This window comes from Schistocerca americana, chromosome X (genome assembly GCF_021461395.2).
Source record: "Schistocerca americana isolate TAMUIC-IGC-003095 chromosome X, iqSchAmer2.1, whole genome shotgun sequence".
Lineage (NCBI taxonomy): Eukaryota > Metazoa > Arthropoda > Insecta > Orthoptera > Acrididae > Schistocerca > Schistocerca americana.
Window position 1 is genome coordinate 669,842,803 of NC_060130.1, and position 14,646 is coordinate 669,857,448.

Here is a 14,646-nt window from a genome sequence, read left to right on the forward strand (position 1 = left end):
CTAGTGGCTGAAGGTGCTATAGGCTGTTGGCCGTAGGGCTTCACGATCTTCTTCTGTCCCAGAAACTAATTCAGGGAAGCCCTCCCAGTCATCGAAACCCCCTAAGGAAAAGGAAGACACAAAGAATTCTTCCAACATGAAGGAAATTCTGGTGGCCGCCGTGCCGCTGGATCCCCTATGTTCTGCTTCTGTGGTTACGGCAGTGATCCTGGTGGTCCCTGAGATTCCGTATTGCACCACATAACGTGTCTTGGACCCTATATGTGTCTTGATACCATACCCTTTCAGCCAGTGGCATCAGGTGACACTGGGACATAACCTGCCTCTTTGGTCCCTTCATGTGCTCACAGTATACCAATAGCACAATTCTCCAGTGGAATGTTAGTCGTTTCGCCATCACCTGGCTGATCTACAACATCCCTCCAGTTCCTCCCCTACCTTCTGCATTGCCCTTCAGGAAACTTGGTTTCCAGTAACACAGACCCCTACCATTTTGTGGCTGCCAGGGATATTTTAAGAATCGTGCCAGCTATGATAGGATGTCAGGTGGAGTTTGCACATACTTTCTAAACTTTGTATATAGTGAACTTGTGCCTCTTGATACAACTTTGGAGGATGTGGCTGTTTTGTTAAGGCCATTTCAGGGTTTTACCATCTGTAATTTTTATCTCCGTACCAGTGGGGGAGTGCCTGAGAACATATTGTCTGAATTGGTTTCTCAACTCCTCCCACCTTTTATGATCTTGGGCGACTTCAATGCCCATAACCTTTTGTGGGGTTAAACCATGATCACTGGCTGTGGTAAAGACATGGAAAAGTTACTGACAGGTCTCAACCTCCATCTCTTGAATACTGGTGCCTCCACACACTTCAGAGTGGCACATGGAAATTGCTCGGCCATTGATCTTTCTACTTGCAGTCTGCCCTTCTCCCATCCATCCACTGGGGGGTCCAAAATGTCGTGTGTGGTAGTGACCACTTCCCAGCCTTTCTGTCCGTCCCTCAGCATTACTCCACTGGGTGCCCGTCTAGATGGGCTCTCCACAGGGATGCTTTCACATTGACTGTTGTTCTGAGCTCCCCGCTAAATGAAGGCATTGACGAGGCTATCCAGAATGCAACAGCAGGCATTCTATTTGCAGCTGACGTAACAATCCCCTATTCTTTTGGATGCCCCCATCAGAAGATAGTACCTTGGTGGATTTTGGAAATCGCTGAGGCCATTAGAGATCGTAGGCAGGCTCTCAAATGCCATAAGTGGAATACATCAATCGAGCATCTCATTAAACGTCTTCACGCCTGGCTCCACCACTTAGTAAAACAACAGAAGCAAGAATGCTGAACAGTATGTTTCAACCATTGGACCATGTATGCGTCCTTTGCAGGTTTGGATGGAGATCAGGCACTTCTATGGTACTAGTCCTCTGCAAGTGTACTTGGTATTTCCGTGAACAGTGTTGTTTCCACTGACTCAGATGCTGTAGCCAAACATTTTGCTCTGCATTATGCTCGAGCCTCTGTATGAGAACTGTCAACCTGCCTTTTATGTCCTTAAACAGCACATTGAGCGATTGCACTTATCTTTCACTACACGCCACCTGGAGCCCTATAATGTTCCATTCAGTGAGTGAGAATTCTTCAGTGTCTTAGCCCTTTGCCATGATACAGCCCCAAGGCCAGACCACAACCATCACTAAATGCTCAAACACCTATCAGTGGATTGTCAGTGTCATCTCCTTACCATCTTCAACTGTATCTGGAGCAGGGGTAAGCTACGATATCAGTTGTGGGAAAACATCATTGTCCTGGTACTGAAACCAGGTAAACAGGTAAGCATCCACTAGAGATGGACAGCTGTTGCCCATTTAGTCTTCAGTATCACCCTCCTTGTATGCCGACAATTTTTGGACAATTTTTGATTTCACTGTTGCTCCTCTAGCATGGGTGCTACTGAACGCTGATGGCAGGGTGCCATTCGAAAGATGCAGTCATGGGCCGTCACCCACAGCTTTCAGTTTTCTGCTGCCACGACTTGTGTCATGCACTTCTGTCACCATCTTACTGTTCATCCACAACAAGAACTTTACCTCGACAACCAATTACTCAATGTGGTGGAGGCTTATCATTTTTTTGGGACTGGTCTGTGATGCCTGGCTAATGTGATTTCGTCATCTCTGCCAACTTAACCAAAGGTGCTGGCTACGCCTCAATACACTTTACAGCCTAAGTAACACCAACTAGGATGCAGTTCGCACTATTCTTCTGCAGCTTTACAAAGCCTTGATCCTGTCCTGTCTGGCATATAGTTCGGCATTGCCATCAGCATTGCAATCACTGGACCCAGTACGCCACTGTGGGGTCCAATTTGCATCAGGAGCCTTTCGGCCTAGCTCTGTGAACAGTCTACTCACGGAGGCTGGGGTCCCTCCACAATGAACAACACGCCAGAAACAACTACTCAGTTTGCTATACATATTCACAGCTCCTCTAAGCATCCAAACTACTGTATCATTTTTTCTGGTAGTGAGGTCCACCTCCAACAACAGAGACTCAGAACTGGGGTCACAATTTCAGTTGACATACAATGTCTATGCTCTGAACTCCAGCTTCCCCCACTGTTGCCTCTTATCAGGGAGCAATTGCATACGTTCCCATGTTGTATACCCTGATCTTGGACATGTCTCAATTTATCCTTTGGCCTGGAAGAGTCAGTTGATACAGTAGTGTTCAGCTACCCATTCCTGGCTGTCTTTGATGCATTTCTAGGTTTAGAAATAGTATGCACTGATGACTCAACAGTCGATAAATGAACTGGTTTTTCATGCATACATCCAAAGTGCAGTGAACAGTTCTCCTTGGCAAGTGGATACAGTGTCTTCACTGCTGAATTGGTGACCATGAACTGTGCTCTTAGCCATGTTTGTTCTTGCACTGGTAAGACACTTCTACTCTGCAATGACTCCCTGAGCAGCCTTCAGGCTACAGACCAGTGCTACCCTTGTCATCAGTAGTCACGACTATCCAGGATCTTCTTTCTGATGACCATCAAGCTGGACAGTCAGTCGTCTTTGTTTGGACCCCTGGACATATTGGGATCTCAAGGAATGAACATGCCAACCCATTTGGTGACGTTAGCTGCCAGGATGATCGATTTTGAAAATGGAGGTCCCAGAAGTGGACCTTTGGTCTTGACTGTACACCATCAATTATTGGTTGTCTGGAACTCGGAATGGTTTGCCCTGGATTCCCTAAACAGATTGAGGACAATAAAGGAGGTCACAAACATGTGGAGTCTCCCCTTCATGCTTCTCACAAGGAGTGTGCTATCCTTTGCCAGCAACGCATTGGCCACACTTGGCTGACCCACAGCCTCATCCTCCGACATGAGAACCCACCTTACTGCGAATGTGGCCCAGATCCTACTAGTTTGCCCAAATTTGGCTGCTTTGCGGCAGTATCTTAAACTTCCTGAAACGCTACCTCTGGTGCTAATGGACAATGCCAAAGCGACTGACTTGGTTTTATATTTCACCCACAAATGTGATTTCTAGTCATTTCTGTGAGCTGGGACACTTTGGCCTCATTGACCACCTGACGGGTTGAAGGGGCTTTGCTCGCCTGCTCTGGCTCAGGGATTGCATGGCCACCCTTGCTTGGTGGTCTGACCTGGCCTCCACCCTTCCCTCCTTTTTATTCTCCTTGTTCTTTTATGTTTGCCATTTTTAATATTTTATCTTTCCTAAACTTTTATCGTGCTTTCTGTATTGCTCATGGTGATGTGATAAAAAAAAAGTAGGATGCAGAGGGTGCATCTTCCTGTGCATACCATGCTCTGGGGACCTCTAACTGCATTCTGAGCGGAGCGTCTCGCTCTCCTTACCCCCTCTCACTCCCCACCTACTTCTCTTTGATTTTTTCTCTGTCTTATTGCATCTTGCTTACAACCGGGCTTACCAGGATTTGCCATTTGTATCCTTCTCCTGAGGGTTATTCCTGGCTCAGTGCATATAGGATAAAGGGACTGATGACCTTTCAGTTTTGTCCCTTTAACTCAACTAACTAACCAACCAACCAATTGCCAGTGTGTTATATAGACACGTGTTAAGCTTAGTCGCTAATGTCATGTCAGTGATCTTTTTAGAGGTAATGCTTCTCTTTACTAGCTTTCTGGCTTTATCAGCTAATGTCCACTTTTGTGAGTATCAGATAAAGCCTTTTGTTTTTGCTCTGTATGCAAATATGACATTATACACAGCAGCCCTAGAGATTTGTACCTGTGCACAAGGGCACACAATACCAAAAATTGCCTGTTTGGTCAGTCTAGGGTTTGACATGTCAGGTGATTGACATAACACTGCAACAATTACAGACATTTTACAAAGGATGATATCAGTGAGAAAACCAGAAATGGGATATTTAAATTATGGTGTTAATTTTTTCCCCAGTCCTGTGTGGTAACAAGTATTGCAGTCTGGATGGAATAATTTTGCTATAATACAATAAGTCTGCACATGTTTTATGAGAAACTGGTGCAGTTGTTAAGACTGGACTAATTTTTGGGAGGAACCAGTTTAAATACCCATCTGAGCACCTAAATTTAGTTTCTCACGATTTCCCTAAATTGCTCAAGTTGAGTGATGGGATGTTTTCTCCGAAAGGTCTTGGTCAATTTCCCTCACCTATCCTTTCCCAATCTGAGCTTGTGCTCTCTGTCTGATAATGTAATTAGTAAGAGGATTTTAAACCCCAATCTTCCTTCTTTTATATAACACTTTCTTTAGAATTAATCCAAATCCTTCATGAATCCCTTATTAAGAAACTTGTCAAGAAGGCAGAACTTTTCTGGAATGGTAAAACGCCAACAACCATAAAACTGTTATCATCTCAAAATTCACTAACAGATTTTTGTTTTGTTGCATGCTGCTTGTGATGATAGTGTTTGGGACAGTTTGCTTTTCAAAGACAGCTTCTGAAGTAACCATGTTGGTGCCCACGCATGTTCCAAGAATTTGATTTTTTTGTTTCACTAATTGAGGGCAATGACTGCTGATTGAAAGCATATCAAATGTCTGGGATAATTATATATTTGCTACATGCTGCAACTGGAAATAAATATTAATTTATGAGTACAAGCCAGTCCTCCTTATGCCTCCGAAAAAAACTTTTTTCTATAATCTTTGTATGTGAGGGCTTTAACCTTCTGGTTGTAAACAGTGCAAAGTGAACCTCTTGCTGGGTGAATTGTATGTGTTTCTGTAGTCATTCTGTGGTGTATTGTAGCAAGTCTAGATTACTTCAGGAGAAGGCCGAGCAGTAATTTATTAAAGCTTGAGCATGGCAAATATTTACTTTTGGAAACAGTTATTGTCCTCACAAGTGACATGTATTTGATACTGTCTCTGACACTAGTAATATTTAGTACTTCATTAATTGCAGAATGATAGTTTCACAACAGAATACTATGGTTTATAACTAGATGTAAAGTTCTGAATAACTGTTCTATTGGTCTCTGTACTAAGACAATACTGTTGTCATTAGAGGTGATTACAGGTGTATGCTGACTGCACAGCGACTGGGCTGAGCGGTGCTTTGCTCGGACATAAATAACTTTCCAGCCACGGTGGCTTAAGAAAACTCATGGGGTCATGTGTACACTGAATCCCTGATTCGTTGATGTGTCTGGCAGCAACTGTCTTTACTTGTGGTGCCATCATGAGGGCTCCATGCATATACAAATGAAGAGACAGGGAATGCAATGGCGGCCAATGGCAGCTCCTTGTCCACAGTTTGGTATCCATCTTGACGAGTGACTGGGAACACCTACTGCAGGGTGCATGCCTGCATCCAGTGACACAGACTCTGTGGTTGGATTGATTGCAGTGGATCTCCAATGGCATCATGTTGGCTGTCTGAGGACAGTGCGTCCACGGACATTAGCTCTGGCGGCAACAGCAGCAAAGGAATGTCGATATCCATCAGCAGTGTGCTGGACAACACTGACTGTGACTGATTTTTTTTTTTTTTTTTTTGGGGGGGGGGGGGGGGGGAGATGGCAGCTGTTGCAGACCCCAGTGGCATGCAGGATCTGTGGGCAAAACTTCTACTGCAGTATTGCTGACATAAGAGTGCTAATGCAGCCCAGAAGAACCTTGAACAATTTAAGAGGGACAAGACTTGCATGATGACACCATGCTCCCAACACTATTTCTTGTCAACTCTAAAGTAAACTTCATCCTGTGGCTGAAACTTAGTTCGACATGATCGAATGAACTGTTCCCACAGCGACTGCAGAAGATGCAGCAGAGTACAGTGACGACGACTGTGCCATATTGCCATTGGCTTCCTGTCGTGTGGCAAGGAGCAGTTGGAGGAAGGTAAAATCTTTAAGGTTAGCTACTGTGTGTGGAATGAACGAAGTGTCTTCATGTGACTTTTGAATATTCGAATGAACTGTTCAGCTGCACTATTTGACAGGGGTTGAAAAGGAGCTGTAGTTTAAGGATGTATGCCATTGTCAGCACACAACTGTTGGAAATTGTCTGACATGAATTGAGGTCTGTTGTCCCAGACAGTACCTCAGAAAGACCTTTGAGACAAAAAAAATCGGTGACAGAATTGATACAGTACTAGCAGTGGTGATGGATGTCATGGGGACTACAAAAGGAAATTTACTGTATACGTCTACCACAAACAACCACTGTGTATTCCAGAATGGACCCACAAAATCAATATGGATGTGTTGCTGGGGTCTGGATGGATGTGTACGCTGCAAAGAATGTTGTGGCAGGGGAAGTCATGCGCTGAATCGGGCCGTCCATGCCCTGCCAAGTACAGTGATGTCGAGTGAGTTGCTTTGTGCGAACTACAGACCAGTGACCTGTTGCAACAAAGAGAGGACTTCATGCTGGAGGGAGTGAGGAATCATAGCTTACACACCATCATTCTCTGTATGCAACAGCGGAACTCCTAACTGCGTAAATATCGTGTGATGCAAAAAGTAGTGATACGCCACTGGGTGGGGAATTTCTTTCAGACTACGCAGCCATCCAAGGCATACATATTGCAAAACTACCTGAAGAGCTAGGTCAGAAGCAGTTGCTGCAGCAATAAGCCAAAAACTGAGAGGAAAACTTTGAAGAATTCCAAAATCCTGAGTACCAATTTGACAACATAATCTCTCATGCAGATCAAATGCTATGTCAATACCAACCAGTAACCAAGACAAGAAGTCAGCATTCGAATGTTTACAGTGGGTGTGTACAACAAGTTGTATTGATAATTGGACAATAACAGAGCCCAACATTGCAATTTTTGCACTGTACGTGATGGGGCAGGGTTGGCAGAATTGAACAAAGCTGTTAAAGGCTAGTGATCTGTAATCTAGTAGAACTTATGACTGTACAAGTATTGGTGGAACTTGGCAACATATAATGAGTCACCCTCCTCTAACATTACCTTTTTTTATATAGAGATAACTGATACTACATATACTATCGATTCTTGCATAGGTTAAAATTATCTTAGCTGTTTCACTAAAAGAATTCATATGATTTTGTATACAGTATATTATATTTCAGGCTAAAATGTATAAAAAAGAAATTAATGTGTTACAATTAATATGGACTAACAGTTAAAATTACTGTTCTTTTAAAAATAATTGAAATCACATAATATGTGGCATACTTAAAATTCATATTATTAATTACACAATGTAATGATAATTATAAAATTTATTTCTAGATTGATTTACAAAATAATTATATATTTTAGTGAAGATTCTTCTTTGGTAAAGAAAGTTTGTAAATTCTTTTGCTTTGTAAACTCTTTGGATTAATGTGAGTACCACAGAATGTAAGCAGTGATGGGCACGCCTCTTATGGAAGTAGGCATTTTATAAGTTTGTCACCAACAAAGTAATTGTTAGTTTTTGTTTTTTTTTTTTTTGTTAATGTGGAAAATGTAAAAACTGTGATGTTGAAAAATGTGACAAAGAATAAAATTCAAGAATAATACAGGTAAATCTTCATCAGTTATTTAGTCATCAAGAAACTAAAAAATCGAAATGTACTTGTAGCTAAGACTTTGAGCCATCAACAACAACAATGAGATAATGAAGATAAGTAAAAAGTTATTCTTTTGTATATTTATGCCCCTCAAAGCTCTCAAAATTTGTGCAAAGAATGAGAATTTTAATAGTGATATGTGGGTGGGTAAGATTACAAACACCATAGATGATGAAAAGCACTTCTTTTTCAAGTTCACTGTTCGAGTTTTAAAAGCAAAAGCAATAGCAATAGGTCGATCAGACTAACCAATTCTGTTGGAGAGCACAGCTCCAATTCTGGAAGAATTTGCAGCTGACACAGTGAGCTTAGCTAACTCAAAATGAATCAGATAACGACAACTCAACAATGAGTCCTTCAGTTGCTGAAATGCATCTTGACATTGTTGGGACCACACAAAGGGATCACTTTTCAACACGGCTGGTTCAGTGGAGCAACAATTTGCAAAGTGTTTGCAATAAACTTAATGTAATATGAACTTCAATAAACTTAATGTAATATGAACTTCAATAAACTTAATGTAATATGAACTTCCCTATGATAGCTGGCAAATCTTTGATCGCTAACAAGTGTGAATTAGCAAGATGAATACCCTGTGCATTTGTAACATGTCCTAAATATTTAAGTTCTTCATGGAAGGACACTTTTCCTTGTTACACTGTAAACCGGCTGGAGAAAGAACTTGAAAAAAAATTCTAAATTTGCCAGATGTTGTGCAGGCTTACAACTTGCAGCAATATCATCCAATAGTTTGGACATTAAGGGGCTTTGGCTGTTAATTGTTCCAGGAACTGTTGAAAAATAATATGAGCTGAAGCACTTCCGAATGGTAGTATTTGAAACAGCAACAAACCCAGGTGAATGTTGATCACAAAATATTGCTTGGACCATCCATCCAGCCATAATTGTAAGTATGCCTCAGATAAATCATCTTGGAAAAGAATCTCTCCTGTCCCAATCTGCTTCCGGTTGTGGGAGAGGAAATGAATCCATGGTAGTTTGTGGGTTTATTGTGGCTTTGTAATCAGCACACAGACGTAAATCACCTGATGTTTTATTTAATGTGGCCAAGGGTGGTCCATACTGACTTGCTGAAATGGATTGTGTCACCCCATTGTCTGTCCATTGATGCAGTTCCTGAGCAACCTGCTCACATATTGTGTAGGGAACAGGCCAAGCATGAAAAAATCATGATTGCACATTGTCTTTAACAGTGACATGCACTTCAAAATCTTTAGTCCATAATCCTGGTTTAAAAAGTTCTGCGTACTTATTACACAAGTCAGATACATTGGTGTGAGGCACTGACTCGAGACTTTTGTAGTTGTGGGCTACCAATCATTTCATAGGTGTCTTTATTGATGAGGGGAACAGATGCACCTGTGTCAAATTGGAACTTTATTGTCCTTTGAACCACTCCTAATGGGACAGAAACTTCATTCTTCTGTCCGTGGACTTCAGCAGTCGTCTTCTGTGAAGTGGAAAAGCCTGCCTGGGTAGCTGTCGGCAGTGTTTGCTTAGACTTGACAATATGTACATGCTGAGAGTTAAACTGTAGGCTTGTGTTAGACTGGCACTGTGAATTGTAGCACTGTAAATGTACACTCTGTATATGACCTTGCTTACTACACTGGAAATACTTTGAATTACAACAAGGGAAAGCTTGTGTATCCTGCCACTTATGGCAAGATTTTTCTTACATTATTCTGAAGTACACCATGCTTGCTACGAGGGTGAAAAGAGTTACCTTTACTTTTACAGTAAATCTGAGCCCTGTTTCTATTCACTTGTACATTCACTTTAGACTGTGTACCTTGTGTGCTATGAACAAGAGAAATAGGTGCAGATTCAAAATAAACTTCTGTTGTGTCCACCACACTTTGAGACTCTACAGTTGACAAAACTGCTTTTGGATCTGGGTCTGGCAATTTGAAAATAGCAGTCCAAATGCATTCATCTGACACATTTTGTGTGATTGTGTCACGTAACATAACATCACGATAGCTTAGTCCACAAGAACACTGAATGTTTCAATTACTGTTGAGCTGCTTCTTAAGACAAAAGAATTCAAATCTCTCTGCAACTACATGGATTTGTGCCTTATAATGCTGATTGAGCTTATGAACGAGTTCATCGTAAGCAATTTCTTCCGTTTGCAGCAATGGTGCTGCTTGTTGCTACAGCAATGTTGTAATTTGTTGCATGCTGAGCAGCAGTCGTTCAGTCTGCTGCACCTGATACTGAACAACTTCATTTAGAGACTTCTCTTGTAGGAAATTTGAAGAGGATCACTGCTGTCAGGTGTAACGGGACAGTACATGAAATCAGTGACTATGAGCGAAAATGTGTGCCAGACCGAGATTCAAACCCAGGATCTCCTGCTTACTAGGCAGATACGTTAACCACTGCACCATCCAGAACACAGCATTATCGAAACTGTATGAACTATCGCAGCACATCTAATGACCTTGTTGTCGACGGGACGTTAAACACTAATCTCCTAAACACTATCGCAGCACATCTCATGGCTGATTCACATTCCCACTGAGCACCACCTATTCACAATCCCTGTCCACTTGACTCACTGTTCACTACTATGAAATTCCCACATGAGTTCCGAGGTATTTGTGCATCCATTTCCTAGCTGGGCAAAACACACACACACACACACACACACACACACACACACACACACACACACACACACACAATTCTTAAAGATATTCTGAGAGAGTCTGATTAAGGATTTTTAGGGTATGAAGAAAAGGTAAGGTGGGCGAGAGGGGTCAAGTCATTGAAATTGGAGGTTGGAAATAAATATTTCTCGCACTACTTGTTTGAGAAAGAGCATCTGCAAAATTTTTTCCAGAAACTAAGAGAGGTGAAGATAGAAGAAAAGGCTGTATCTGAATTTATTAATTCATGCATGGGTCTTCACTTATATTTGTGAACTGTATTTTGATGAAAGTGGAACATTTATGCCAAGATTAAATACCTCATTTATCAAGTGAATATTATTATACATTAATATGTCTCTAATACCTTGTGTTGATATATTTCATAATTGGTAAAAAATGAAGACTAGAACAGATGTTTAATGCACTTTGGAACATTCCCAGTAATATTAATTATTTCCTACTATTTCTAGGTGGCTTCCATGGTAATTGACAAGATCTACAAGACTTATTCTGTGCCAGAGGACAGAGACTGGATGAGGAAGGAATTGTCTGGATTTAAAGACGACAAGACTGTTTCAAAGTTCTTGGAAATTATTGAGGGACAAGGATGTTTTTGTCCTGAATCTCCTGAAAGCAAGCTTCTTCAGTCCTTAGTGGAATGTGTAAAACAAGAAGAAGAAAGTAGTGTAACAGTGTCCACAAAAGTAACATTACAGATGCTGATTGAAAAGTAAGTGTGTGTGTGTGTGTGTGTGTGTGTGTGTGTGTGTGAGAGAGAGAGAGAGAGAGAGAGAGAGAGAGAGAGAGAGAGAGAAAACAATTTCTTTGTACTAAAAGTAAAATTCTCTTGAGAAAAGTATGAAATTATGTGAGACACAGGGGAGAGAAACAGTTTCATCTTCAGTTGTGCCTCCAGATTAAATACATGCCAATTGAAACAGGTACATCACCAAAAAGGAATGCATTCTGTATACAAAATCTCAAAGTATAGCCATGTTTCAACAGTTATGACTGGCTCACAATTATATTTAGAGGTTTGCTATATGGCTTGCACTCCCTTTTGATGACATATCTGTTTCAGAAGAAGTTTACCTGATCTGCAGGTACATCTTAATATGAAGCTGCAAGTTTTGAAACAGATAATGTAAATTGCAATTGCGGGATGTATTTTCATCATAAAAGTATGTGAGAATCTGCTTGTTGTAATCTGTCTACTGCTTATTCTGGCATTATTAATTTTGTGGGAGTCATATTTTGTGTGAATTATTAGTATATCTTCGTTTAGTCGCTGATTAATAGAAAGGTAAGCAAAACCTGAAATAAAGTTTCTGGACAGAATAACGTTATGCCATTTCGTAAAGTTCTCCTCGTACTTTTCAGGGACCTGGCTTTGAATGCTCTTGTGCAGAGTGTTTTGAGTGATTACTTGATGAAATGCAACTCTACAGACAGAAAGGAATTAATAAGTACTCTGCAACCAACTCTTGAGCGAATTTTGGATGCAGGACTAGATACATTTAATGCAGTAATGTTATTAATTCAATACGTCTGGTTTGGGTCCAGTAAAGTAAGTAAACTATATGATGACTGATGACCAGAACTTTTCACGGATGATAATTTTTTGTTTAAATTTTAGGTACCTTTTGATATTAATTAGGATGTACCAAATATGAGTTTCGTATGTTAATTTTTAACATTTGCTAATCATACAGTTGGTTCCAAAATTTTCTCTTGTGATAATGCAACTGTTTCTTACACATTACTTAGATTTATTTCTAAAAGATCCTACGTGATAAATGAAGACCAATTGTTGAATTTTACAATAAAGCCAGTGGCAAATGGCATTTCCATAATCTCATCAAATAAAATGTACAGGGTGAAGCAGTTAAGACAAACCACCACACATATATCCAGAACAATTAAATATATCAAGATGCCTTTTTTGTTAAGTTATAGTGGACAGTGTGGTGACTTTTTTTATCCATGCAAGTAATTTGTAACATTTATGGCTGCCAAATTATACACTGACTTTTTTTTTTAATAGGACCATTTACTTTTTTTGTGCCATTGGAAAAAGCATCTGAAGAGAACTTGCTGACGTAACTTATCTGGAACTTGATAATATAGTAACAAGATAATAATGCCCCAAAACAGTGCCCCATTATCAGGAGAAGAGGCCCCCTGCATGCTCACCAGACTTAACATTTCTGAAATTTTATATCTGGACAAAAATAAAAGAAGAGGTTTACAAGGAAACACTGTTGACTCCCAAAGACATGAAATGCTTTATAATATGGGCTTGTGCAGCTGTAAGTCCCGATTAATTTCAGTGTGGACTGTCATCTGTCCTGAATCACTTTGTAGCATGCATCAGTGATGAATATCAACATTTTCTGTACATGATATGGCAGTCACAATAATAAAGACTTGAACTCTACCTGAGGTTAAAAGTTTGATTACATATGCCGCAGTAAGACAGATTTTTAAGGAACTATTTTTCCTGGGGACGGGGCAGTGGGTTATTGTGTTACTGACTTCCAAACAAGTTGTATCACTGAAGTCATCTTCAAAGCCTTTTTCCAGTACCACAAAGAAGAGTATGGTTCCATAAAATCAAAAGCCAAAGTCCAGAATGAAATTTTCACTCTGCAGCAGACTGTATGTTGATATGAAACTTCCTGACAGATTAAAAATGTGTGGTTGACTGAGTCTCGAACTCGGGATCTTTGCCTTTCGTGGGCAAATGATTCACTATCTGAGCTACCCAAGCACTACTCACAACCCATCCTCACAACTCCACTTCCACCAGTACCTTGTTGCCTACTTTCCAAATTTCAGAGAAGTTCTCTTGCAAAACTTGCAGGACTAGCACTCATATTGTTGAGACATGTGCTTCAAGTTTCGCCGGAGAACTTCTATGAAGTTTGGAAGGAAGGAGATGAGGTACTGGCGGAAGTGAAGCTGTGAGGACAGGTCACGAGTCGTGATTGGGTAGCTCAGGTGGTAGAGAATTTCCCACAAAAGGCAAAGGTCCCAATTTCGAGTTCTGGCCTGGCACACAGTTTTAATTTGTCTGGGAGTTTCAAAGAAAAATTCAGTCTCCTAATGTAGCAGCTATAAATGTTAAATTACTTGTGTGCTTCAGAAATGTGTGTTTAAATTTAATGTCTTAGATATCATTGTCAGTTACTTGCATTAGATTTTTGGACTTTGGACTATTATATTTATAGCAGTCTGCCAAATTATTCATACATTAAAAAAGTCTACCATTTTCAGGTTTAGTGCGTATACTATAGTGACTGGATGCAAAAGAAACACGACAGCTGTCATTACTGCAATAGTACATGAGAATTTTCTCATCCCCAGATATGTATATTATGATTGCTTACCCTTCTATCTGCAAGAAGTCTTGATCCAGCATTGAAGGTTACAGTATTAGGAAAGACTTGTTTATTCACAAATATTTAGTTTGGAAACTTTGCATGCATACTATAGTCTGTAGGCTTTAGAGTTTGTAACAGCTGTAATCAGTAGGGATGGAGTTACGGAATTTTACTCGAGATACCAAATTTTAAAACTACGACTCACAGATTTCGTTGTTATCTGCTAGGCAATACTGAGACTTCAGTCTAAACTATAGTGACTGCATAAGATATGAATTTCTTAGCTTTGTAGTATTAAAGTCGTTCATGTTTGGTTTGCATTTGACTCACATACTGGTGACATTATCACAGGACACCTCTAGATTGTGTTTAACTTATGCACTGTCCAGTCACGTTAATGTGACAATGTGTCAAAAGTCCGAATAATCATCTTTTGCAGCATCGACTGCTGCGAGACATGCGGGAAGAGAGTTACTGAGGTTCTGGAAGGTACCAATAGGAATGTGGAGCCATTCCGACTCT

The 14,646-nt window shown here is 40.5% G+C and overlaps 1 protein-coding gene across 10 annotated transcripts in view; it reads left to right on the top strand.

Moving 5' to 3' along the window:
• The window catches only part of LOC124555432 (pumilio homolog 3-like), a 208,254-nt gene that overhangs the window by 94,621 nt on the left and 98,987 nt on the right, over nucleotides 1-14,646 (top strand). For all 10 annotated transcript variants that reach the window (XM_047129338.1, XM_047129336.1, XM_047129335.1 and 7 more), the window contains 2 exons: nucleotides 11,212-11,471; nucleotides 12,122-12,308. In XM_047129338.1, the coding sequence (XP_046985294.1) occupies nucleotides 11,212-11,471; nucleotides 12,122-12,308 (447 nt within the window). The remainder of the gene's footprint in view (nucleotides 1-11,211; nucleotides 11,472-12,121; nucleotides 12,309-14,646) is intronic.